Source organism: Armigeres subalbatus, chromosome 1 (genome assembly GCF_024139115.2).
Source record: "Armigeres subalbatus isolate Guangzhou_Male chromosome 1, GZ_Asu_2, whole genome shotgun sequence".
Taxonomy (NCBI): domain Eukaryota; kingdom Metazoa; phylum Arthropoda; class Insecta; order Diptera; family Culicidae; genus Armigeres; species Armigeres subalbatus.
In genome coordinates, this window is record NC_085139.1 from 178,721,913 (window position 1) to 178,734,191 (window position 12,279).

The following is a 12,279-nucleotide window of genomic DNA, read 5'->3' on the forward strand; positions in this document are numbered from 1 at the left end:
CTCTTTCTCTTTCCCGCATAATTATTTCTCGGTGAAAATCTACGTGAGTGAGCATTACGATCCCTGCTCCTTAGTCTAACGCCGGTGTATCCAGCTTTCACTTTGAAGTGGCTGGTGTCTCGACAACTTAAATCAGCCAATTCTTCGCAATCTAGGTACTTGTTCTAGTCCCCTATGGCGGATGTAGCCTACTCCGACACAAAATTCCCAGATGAAGGAGATTCTTTCAAAACCGACGTCAATCAGCCCAGTACCATGGTCCCCGGCGGTGATCTTGCTTACGCCGACGATGCTCCAATGAAAGAATTCCTGATTTTTTAACCGCCAACGTTTGGCATAATCCTCACTATTTCGTTCATTGCCTTCGTAAATTTCTCACTGGCGCACTGTGGTCGGATATCATGAAATCATGGCAGTAATAAATAATTCTTTAGAGTTACCTTATAGAAGTTTGGTGTCTTCAACAAAGTTGTTGAATCATAAGTACGCCTTCATAAGGTGTTAAAAAAAAGTTCGAAACTCTCCCGCTAGAGCGGCGCTTCAGCTAACTTTTTATATAAGTTCAAGAATTCAGTATTATGAGCAACTCTTGTAAAGGAACGATCATTGAAAAGACTTTTGATTCTGAGATACAATGCATTTTATGTAAAAAATGAGTTTTAAATCCAAAATTTGATTATTTTCAGCTTAAGGTCACTCCTGACGGAATCCAAGACTAAAAGTGCTCGCGTTTTCGGGGGCACACCACTCGATACGGAAGCAACGCACAACTGTCATTTTTATTATTTCACGCATGCTGCGACGCAGCAAAGCTAAATCAACAAAAATGACAGTTGTGCGCCGCCTCTGAATCGAGTGGTGTGCCCACGAAAACGCGAGCACTTTTAATCTTGGATTCCGTCAGGAGTGACCTTAATTTTGTATCTTTGTACAATATTTATTTTCGCATAATTTTTCTTCATCTCGGAGATCACCATATGGAGGCCTACTTATCATGAAACAACTTTGTGGAAGACACCAAACTTCTATAAGGCAACCCTAAGGTGTTTTATATTAATGCCATGATTACATGATATCCGACCACAATGAGGCGTAGTGAACGTGGCTAATGAAGTTCAACCGGTCATCAATCGTCACTCACAGGTGCTTCAGGTTGGTGCTGGACCACCTTACATTGCAGTTGCTTGCAGTTGCACATCCCGTTCCAGAGGGTTGAGCCGTGTATAACACCCTGATGAACGGCCGCTATAACACGCATCGACTTTTGTTCGTGTCGTACACCAAGCCTCTGCTCTGGAAGTAGCTCCTCAGGATATGACACAGGTTGCCGGAGATCCGCATTCTACGTAGCAGCTATAGCTTCAAAGCTGGCGCAGTTGAAAGCGTTTTTTACGTCTATCATAACCACTTTTACTTTCTCCGCACTTTTGAGTACTATCCGAATTGCGTCCACCGTCGATACTTCTTTGCGGAACCCGAACTGCATCATTGACAGTCCATGCTCATCCTTCGTGCACCTCAGCATCCTGTTGAGGATGATTATTTTCAGGAGTTTCCAAACTGTCCCCAGCAGGCATCCCTAGCAGCACAATCCAGACCGATTTAATTGCAGAAACTCAAATGTTACTAAATCCGGTTGCATATCTGTTACAGAAACTCTTGTACAACATGAGTGCTGCTCCGGATATATGCTTATAGGAGTCCAGATTGCCCAGCGGCTGTCCTTGTTTTGACAGCTACACCAGCTTCTGGATCTTCCATATTACTGGTAAGGCACCCTCGTCCAGGCACCTCCGGAGTACCTTTATGAACAGATCCGAATATGCCAAATTGCGGCGTCGCAAGCCTTATCAACTCGGCCGCATTAACATTGTCGGATCTGCTGTTCGGTTGAAGCGCCTCGACAAAGGCTTCATACACCGGGATGCTACAGTGTTTAATTGGCCGATACAATAGCGAATTGCCTATGGATGAAGTCCTCACTAACTCTCCAGTTTATGTATGCCATCAGCGAAGGACTACGAAACTTGATGTCGATGATAGACTCCCTTCCTTTTTTCCGAAATGTGTTAACGGAGCCTTCATTACACGAACGTAAATCGTAAATCTATCTTCACCAGAGCTTCCTGCAGGATGTATCATCTCATATTGGTTACTTTGATGCCCCACTCCACACCCCAGGTATTAAAATCACCTCCGATAACTACCGCCGGTCTTCAAGGTGCAACATGTGTGAGATGTTCACCTAAGTTTGTGCACCCAATCAAACATTGCTTGCTATGTTCGAACTTGCACATAGCAATCTGAACACGAGCCTGAACTCTGATACACCCAGGCGCAATGTACAATGTTCAAACATCGAGTTTAAACTTGGGTTCAAACATGTGCGCTTGAACACGAGAATGCTTCGCTTGGATAAATGAACGGGTTGCTAGGGAAACTATTGTTGATTCTTCACGTTTCCCAGCCTTGTTATTCATATCTCGAATAAGAGAATTTAACCAAACTTCAATGAAGGTATGATTGATAAATTGAAACATGTTGTGCACATTTTTCGCACTTGCATAACGAAGCGTTTATAGAGGTGAGGTCTTGATTCATGCCTTTCATTCAGGACGTCTTAGGTTCGAATCTCCTCTGAGCGGAGCTTTTTGTTCCATTTTCGAGGTTCTGAAAGCAATTCTTCTTAGGATTTCGGAATTCTGCAACCACCAAAAAACTGATTAGTTCATATTTCTAAAATTTTGGGATAAGATTTTTCTGACACGTTTATATGGGGATAATTCATTCTACTTACTTTGCGGTGGTACTTGATAAATATACCGAGAATCTGAAGCGAAGTTCTGGGTTGCATAGAGATTTCTTTATTCCAGGGAGAGAGGGTTTTCGACCTTTTTGAAGAACCTTATGATCAACGGGGCTTTAATTCCAGTTTCGTAATTTTTTAGATTATCATAATTAGAGATTTTGACTTTTATGAGAGCCATGTAGTTTATAAGACTTTTATGTTTAAGGATTTGTGGGCTCATTTCTGACCTGGAGCTCCATCGTTTGTGAATTTTCTTTGTATTGCATAATGTCATCGGCCATTTATATGTACATAGCAATATAGAATACATTATGAACAGACCCCCTACTATCTTTTTAAATTTCTATCAATTTGAATTTTTGGTTAACAACCTCCCTCCCCCACTAAAAGTGTGTCTTAGAACTTTTTGGAATCAACATCTATATTTTATTCACGATATGCAAATCCCATCGTATCTAACAAAACAAAATGCATGCTTGCATATGTAACGGATATAAAATAATTAGGGGCCACATTTTAGACAGACGAACAGAGACGTTTAGAACATAAACGCAAGGACACTTTAAATAATCATTACTTTGGAGGCTGCCGGTTGTCTTACCGGGAAAATGCACATAATATTTAGGTGTTATGAACATTAAGAATAATATCTGAAGATTGTATGCAAAATGTTGAGTAAAAATATTGTTGTGATATTGAGATATCGGACCAAGCGCAAACCACCTGACAAGGGCTGAAAAGCGACATTTATAAAACTAAAACTATTCATGTGTCATTCCTAGAAAAATCCAAAGACAAGGATTCCAGCCCTAGTGCCCTGAGTGAACGCCAAACGAGTTACCACTAGGCCATCACCGCTACTCAAGAAGAGAAACCACTTGACCAATATGAACAGATGATCAGCATGCTGTGTGTAAACTGATGTTTGAACTTCCATGTTCAAACCCGTGTGCTTGAACTTGGGCGCACACTCGTGTTCAAACCGGGTGCGATTTTGGTTCGGTTTATGATGAACTCGGTTTGGATCTAGTTTGCATGTTTGAGTGCGAACTTGCACACGGGAAAACTGCACTTGTTTAAACGCGGTTCATGTTTTCGTGAAGACTGACTACCGGCCTTCATCCGATCAGGTTGTCGGTTAGCCGCTTCAGCATCTGGCTGAATTGCTCCATTGTTCACCTTGGAGGTACATAGCAACTGCATATGAAAACTCCGTTGATTTTAGCGATCACGAATCCTTCACCTAACCTCTGGATAGGGAATCTGCCCATAACTTATATTGCAGCCATTATTGTTCTTTCTGACACCCCGTTGCCGTAATCAGGATGAACTCGATACGGCTCTGTAATTATTGCGACATCGCATGTTTTCCATTTTTTCTGTTAAACAAGTCGATGAGTACTACTCGTTTACACCATTTTTGGAAAATGGCGTATACGTCACTTTTTCAGATTACGGCAGTCCTGCCTCTGCGCCCAACGATTTCGCAACACGATGTTGCATAATCGAGCTATGACCCGAAGAGTGTTTCTTCAACTCGAAGAGCAACTCTCCGGTTTGTATGCCTCTAGTCCTTACCACTTTCTCGCCCAAGTCTCTTAGCTCCGGATCTTCACTAATCTTCGTGAGGAGCACTACAAGCGATGTATTCCTGTTCCGGCGGATACTAGCTGTCGATACTAGCGCCTTTCGGATCCCGTAAATCATGTCCTTAATCTTCTTATCGACGTTGTTCCTCCCGTCCACGGAATTATGGCACTCCTCCACCAACTTCTTCACTGCCACTATTTTCGGCTTTTGTGGGGACTTATTGAACTTGCTCTGCCCTGACCGTTGTTTCTGCTGTTGCTCCTGCTTCTGATCTTTCGAGCCCATCACATCACAGGCGAACGGGTTCACCTTTCCTGTATCTGCTTCTGTGTGATTTGTCGCAATATTCATTTTCAGGGTCCCGCTCCATACCGTTACTTCTACCTGTCGCTCGTAGTCGCCTATGAACTATGGACTTTCTTTGCAAGCAGTGAGGTACATGCGAGGGTAGACACGGACACGGATTGTGAGATATTCGACACGGTTTGTGATCAATTAAGGGGCCATCCAGAAACCACGTGGTCATATTTTTGAATATTTTCAATCCCCCCTCCCCCCATGTGGCTTATCGTGGTCATTTGGCAGACCCCCCTCCCCCCTATAACCACGTTGTTTTTTCAAGTACAAAAATTAAAAAAAAAAACCCTATGTAACTAAACCATACGGTTAATCCGATCAATTTTGAAGATGGACAATTTCAACTGATTCAAAATCAAGCTAAACTCAGTATGGAAATTATAAATTTTCATGAATTCAAAAATTTTGATGTATCCGTGTTAAGCATACAAGCAGGTCTATTGAGCCGATGCGATTTCATTTATTACTTTCACAAGCTACAACAGACCTTCCATGAGTCGATGTTCTAAGATACGATATCGACTGATGTAAAAAAGCAGCCTGAAAATTTTTAAAAATTTTCCATAACAATTAGAAAATTTCCAATAAAGAAATTATGGTATGAGCAATAAAAAAATATCAAATTTTCTACAAATTATGCAAAATTTCCATAAACAATTAAGAATTTTCCACAAAACAAAAATAAATTAACACTTTTAAAACTAAGAATTGCAAATTTAAAAAAAGAATTTTTCATAAAGAAATCAAAATTTTCCACGAAAAAAATACAAACATTCCAAAAAAAAACAAAATTAGGAATAAATAATTACAGAATTTTTAAAAATTTACTAAAAATATTTTCTCGGTCACTCAGATGGTTCTTTCGAATAATTTTCCAAGGAACTTCTATTCCACATCTCGAATATGCTTCAGTCAATGGTCCTTTTAAAAGCGACTCATAGAGGAATGAATGTATTATAGATCAATTATTATTTTGGAGTTTGGAGATTGTTTTAGGAATTGGAGGGTTTTTTTCTGGAACACTTCCGCTTTTTTTCATATCGCAGGAATCTCCTTAGTTCTAAGACCCTTTTATGAATTTAAAAAGCATTTTATTTAGAATTTCATGTTGATTTTTTAGATGCAAGCTTCTCTATGTCATAACCTTTTTCATACGCACTACTAGAATTTTGTGCATTTAGAACATTTAGTGCATTATTAATTTTTTCGATCAATTATCCTAATTATTCAATATCATAAAAACTAGGCTTCTTGAGCCTAAGTTATTGCCTATATTTATTGCTTGGATTAATTTTAAATTCCAAGATCTTCTTAATTATCAAGAATAATTATTCTGGAGTTGCAAGGAAAACCCTTCGGAATATTGACAAGAAATTCTTCGGAGTCTCCACGGAAAAATCTTTAGAATTTCAACGACATTCATTTCCGAAATTCTGTGGAAGAGTTCCGAAAACGTTCGGTAGAAATTTTGAAGAACTATAAGAATCCGTAGAAGGATCCGAAATGCATATTTACGATGAAAATTCAAATAAACATCAAATTCCAAAGAATTTCCAATATAATTTAGAAAAAAATCCAGCTTACTTTTTTTACATAATCTCTAAAAATTTTCTTCAAAATCCTGGGCAACTTTAATGAATCTTCAAAAAAAAATTCTTCTGAATTTCCAATGGAAATTTTTTTCGTTTTCCAAAAGAAATTCTTAGACATTTTCAGCAGTTTTTTAATTTCCAAAAGAAATTATTCGGAATATGCCAAAATATTTCCGATGGAAATTCCTAAGATTTTCCAGTAGAAAATCGAAAAAAGTTCATCTGAAACACCAATTTTCCGAGGAAATTCCGATGTTTTTACAAGTGGAAATAACGAAAAAATTGTACTTTTGTAGTACTTGTAAAGGTTGTACTTTTGAAGCATTTCCAGAAGGAATTCCTTAAAAAATTATATCAAAATTTTAAAGATTTTCTAATGTGAAAATTCCTTAAAATTTCTAAATAATTTCCTGTGCATCTTTGCATGGTAAAGATTTAAAGCAATGTTTAGCTGAACCTACAAAGAAATCAAAATGACTTCCCGAAGAAGAATGAATTCCCGATGAAATTTTGGAAGAATTTATGGTGCAAATTAAAAAAACATTAACCTTGAGAATTCTAAAGATTTATTCTTTGAAAATCCAAAGAATTTTTTGAAGATAATCCATAGACTCTTCCGTGGAAATTCTAAATAATGCCTCGAATAAAAAAAATACTTGGAAAATTTTAAAAAAATGTGTAGAATTCACAAAGAGCGTAAAAATGTATTCCAAAAAATTTTCATTTCAAAATTCCAAATTTGAAAAAATCCAAAAGCAAAAAATCAACGGAAAAAGTGTTTCATGTGGCATTGGCTGTTTAATATCTTTCGGAAATTCAGAAGATTTTTTCTTGAAAAATTTAAAAGTCTTCTTCTTCTTCTATGGCTCCATATTCCAACTGGAAGTTGGTCTGCTTTTCAACTTAGTATATTCTATTAGCATTTCCTCAGTTATAAATTGAAAGCTTTTATATGCCAGCCATTGCACGATTATATATCTTGTATAGCAAGTACGATGGATACACTATACCTAGGGTGTCGAGAATGTTTCCCACCCGAAAACATCTTAGACAGGAACGAGAATCGAACTCGCCATCTCCAGACGGGCAATCCTACGCCCTTTGCTCGCAAGGTTAACTTGAGACTGAACATGTCGAAGTGTACTCCTTAAAATGTTCGAAAAACTTCTTTTGGAAATGAATAAGAATTTCTGGTGAAGATTCGAAAGAACTTGTCGAAGAAATTCATTAGAATGTAAAAAAAATGAAAATATGAACATTTTTTTTCTACCGAAAATTATATGTATTTCCCACGGGACTGTTTTGAATTTTCAGACAGAATACACATGGAATTTTTTTCGGAGCTTTAGGGAAAATTTTTCGGAATTTACACTGGAGATGCTTTGTTTTTTTTTTCATTTACAATTTGTAGCATTTCCAAGCAAAATTAGTCAGAGAGAATTGTTCAAAAATCATTCTGAATGTCAGAATTTTATCAGGATTGTATGAAGTAATGTCAAAGTTTTTACATGAAATTTATTTACTGGATTTTTCCTGATTACCCACAAGAAATTCTTTTGAAAGTTTTTTTCTTGGATTATTGTAAAAACATGAACATTTTTCAAAATTGTAGCTGCGTACGCTGATGCAAAAGTGTCGGCGGCGTGATGCCAAAAACCATCCGCGGCGGATTTTTTTAGAATATTTTTTCATTTTTCCTTTCCAATTTTTTTTTGTGGAAATTGAGACTGAATCGCAACCTGGTTTTTCGTTATTTTTTTTATGGAAAAAGGATCTAAGGCTAAGATGGTAAAATAACGCAGATATGCATCGGCTTACGACGACTGACGCTGCATTACCGGTTTTTCTCGATGTACACCTACGTCTTTTCAACGCTGAGTTGAAAAGACGCTACGTGGGCATCGGCCATAAGATGCGCTTTGCGTTTATTCATTAAATCATTCAATTTTAATGATTTGTATTTTTTTCACCGCTATTGTTATTCACCAAAAGTTTTTCATGTAAAAAAAACCACGTGGTTCGAGAGCAACACCCCCCTCCCCCCATGTGGCTTATCGTGGTCATTTTCCAAACCCCCCTCCCCCCATATATGACCACGTGGTTTCTGGACGGCCCCTTAGATCTGCTACACGAAAAATCGTGCAAGGAAATGTGCACTTTTCCATTGTTGCATGGTGCAATTAGGGTAAAAAACCTAATAGTGGAAGAACTAAGCACGTTCCACCACTATTTGTTTATTGTTTATTGTTTATTGTAGAATAAATCAACAGGCTTCTTTAGCCCCAATGATAGTATTAACAATAGATATAACTAATTAAAATCTATGATGTGTTGCATATTGTTACATCTAGATGCCTAATTAAAACTACCTGGCGAAAAAGGATTGGAATCTTTGGCGTAGTGTTTGTCGTGACAAGTTATGATCGAAGAAAACACGGTTGAATGTTCTCATAATTCCAATAACTGCTCCATTCATTCCGTAATTCGTGCGACGGTATGGTGGCCTCAACATCTGCTGGTTTCTCAAAGCGCGAAGCTGCACGTTGATATTGATCTGCTCCAGGATGTCCGGGTAGTATTCTGTCGCTCATCACATCAGCGATAAACATCGCTTTCGCAGTGTCTCTTCGTGAAGAGAGGGGCTCCAGGTGAATAAGTTGGCATCGGTATTCGTAGCTGGGTAGGCGATAAGGATCTCGCCATGGTAATCGCCGAAGGGCAAATATAAGGAACCGTCGCTGAACAGATTCCAATCTTTCGGTACCATGCGTGAAGTGAGGATTCCAGACAGGCGAACAGTACTCCAGAGTTGACCGAACAAGTCAAAAGTAGAGCGACTTCAGACAATATATATCAGAAAAGTTTTTTGCCATGCGGAAAATAAAGCCAAGCGTTCTGGACGCATTATCGACTATATAGCAAATGTGCTGGCTAAACGTAAGTTGGGAATCTAAAACAACTACAAGGTCTTTCACATGATTTACTCGATCGATTAGTAAACTGTACTGGAAATATATTGGTTCTTTTTTCCTCGTAAAGGTGATCATTGAGCATTTTTCAGGATTGATTACCATACGATTGAGGATGCACCAGTCGGAGAATACTTGAAGCTGTTGTTGAAGAATGTGGTAGTCGTTAGTGGATTGTATTCGGAGAAACATTTTTGGGTCGTCGGCATAAGATAAGCGTGGTCCTTTAATTACAAGATTTACGTCGTTAAAATACAGAAGGAAAATCAACGGACCTAAATGGCTTCCTTGTGGAATAGTAAGTAGGAAACAGCAAGTTGGAAATTCTCCAGCAGAAAGTGATAGTTGCAACAGGTTTTGAAAAGGGCCTGCCAGGCACTCGATGTTTTTCTTGAGGAACACAGATGGGATACCGTCGGGTCCAGGTTTGTAGGAGGTTTTTTATTGGTTAGCAGCATCAACACTACCGTATCTGTTGGTGCAAAGCCGAGAAAAAGATAAGGTATTTAAGTGATACTTGACCGATTTTGAGGGAAATACAAACCGAGATTCTTATTTCGTCTACTGACATGTCAACAAAATGATGGATTACACGGCTTGCTGCGTTTAATACGCAGATTTCGTAAGAACAACACTATTGCAACTATGTGAACACCCACGTCTATCGGATCTTTTACCGTACTGCCATTTTGCAGAACCCCGACCATCTCGATATCCTTCTAGGTGGGGGAGAACGGTCCAAAATACATCCCTTAAGCTTTTTCGATGTTTTCACCAATATAAACAAGAACATCGAACCATTTCTACGTGTCGATGCAAAATTTACAATACCAGCTACATTTCACAATGATCTCCTGTTCAAATATATAACGTTTTCATGACTTTCTAACGCATTTAAAACATGTTTTAAAAATAGGCCTGGGGCAAAACGCCCGAATGGTGCTGTGGAATGTAAAATGATGGTGAACGCATGGTTGTTTGTTTTTTCTTAATTGATTGAATTGCAATCTTACGAATGAGGATGAAGAATCGCAAATTGTTAAGTTTAAATGAATATGATTTTGCTCACTTTTTTCAATGAAGCTCAATAATGGATAACTTATAAAGAATTGTAATGGTAATATTCGTTCATAAATGTCCTACAACAGATTGAGTGAGTGATTTTATGAGTGAGGCCATTTTTTCCGATTTTTATTCAAGGTTAAATAGATAGACAGATTGTTCATGTATTGCAATATGTAGGGGTGATCGGGGCAATATGGGCCACCTAAGGAAATCGTTCCGAAAAGCGCTGAAAAGCTCAAAAAAGCATCGTTCAAATGTAGTTGACTTATACTAGAGAATGTTACCTTTCATATTACGTCGATGAATGACAAAAAATGCGTTTGGAAATTGTTGGAATGCACTTTTGAAAATGTATTGATTTCAATGTGTGTTCCCGACTATACGGGGCAATATGAGCCACCATTTGGGGCAGTACGGGCCACCCTTCCAAAACCTTTATTTAGGCGAAAGAAGTATCGTAATATGGAAGAATAAGATACTCCTACAACAGTTGTGAGTATTCCATACCAAATAAAATGAAAAAAACTGCACAACTTCACCGTTTGAACAGCCACATTTCAATTGGTCAATGGTCTTTTGTTCTGTTTCTATCGCAGTAATGCGCTGTTGTAATTTTTCCGTAATGAATCTTACATATATGATAATATTCTTGTATTTGAATACTGAAATTTGAACTTGTTCGCATTTTAAGGCCAGATATCTTGTTCTATGCAGGTATGCCCATATTGCCCCATAGAGACTGGTTTTGGGAAAAAAAAGTTTTATGATAAATTCAGATTTGTATCAATATAAACATGTGTGCACAATATTCAATTTTAATATATCTTTTGATTGTGGTGTATTTTTGACCTGTATTTTAATCAGTTTTGTGTCAAAACCTTATTTATAAACTTGAAATCTTATAATAATTTTGCCTATGCAGTGAAAATTTACATTTTCAAGTATATTTTCATGTTTGAATTGAATTTTAATGCGGTTTTCACGTTGATGCATATGTGAAGCATCCTCTTAAAGATCATATAACTTTTACATGATAAAACTTGTCAATAAGCTCAAATTGAGGGTGGCTCATATTGCCCCGTATGTTCATATTGCCCCTACTGCCCCTATAATGATTTTATTTCACCCTTCTCTCATACTTTCAGTGTACATCAGCATAGCAACGTGAACATGATGAACTCATCCAATCTGGCCATAGTCTGGGGCGCTTGCCTGTTTGCCTCGACGCTGGGCCTTATGGAAAGCTACGAGAACAACGACTTAGGGAAAATCAATACGCTTGTAAAGCAGCTGATTGATCATTATGATCAAATTTTCTATGACAAAACGGAATAGTCTAGTAAGAGCCTTATTGGTCAAGATTGTATGTACTGTTAGTTTTTAAATTTTGTTACGAAAAAAATAAATGCCAAATACCAATCATTTTAAAAAAAAATAACAAAATAATATCACTGCGATAGGGATTATTTAGGGGGAAGATGATTCGTGGACCTTTTGTAAAGAGCATTGATGGCAGCGTGCAGCAGAACCGAGAACAGAGCAGAACAGAGGCATCTTTTATGAGCTCTCTAGACCAACATTTAAAAAGGGCGTAACAGCCAAAATTTATTTCTTCTATAGCTATATATAAACAATAATTGTTATTATTAATACGTCCATGTGTTATAACCTTCAGGGTGTTTTTTCTAATAATCAATGATTAGGGTAAATGCCCAATAGTGGACCCCCTAGTAGCGAAATGTTGCTCTTCCTGGAATAAGGAGTGGAAATTTTCAAAATATTAATTTTGCAAGATATCTAATATCAAGCTCTGCATCTCCTCTTCACGATACATACATAAAACACTCACTAATACTCGACGTTATTCGTTGAAATTAACATTTTAAAGTCTGACTGA

General features: G+C 37.8%; 1 protein-coding gene across 3 annotated transcripts in view; it reads left to right on the forward strand.

The window, feature by feature from the left end:
* LOC134205564 (uncharacterized) overlaps window positions 1–11,801 on the forward strand; it is a 59,233-nt gene extending 47,432 nt beyond the window's left edge. For all 3 annotated transcript variants that reach the window (XM_062680899.1, XM_062680898.1, XM_062680900.1), the window contains exon 8: window positions 11,528–11,801. In XM_062680899.1, the coding sequence (XP_062536883.1) occupies window positions 11,528–11,717 (190 nt within the window). In that variant the 3' untranslated portion in view covers window positions 11,718–11,801. The remainder of the gene's footprint in view (window positions 1–11,527) is intronic.
* The last annotated feature ends 478 nt before the right edge of the window (window positions 11,802–12,279 follow it).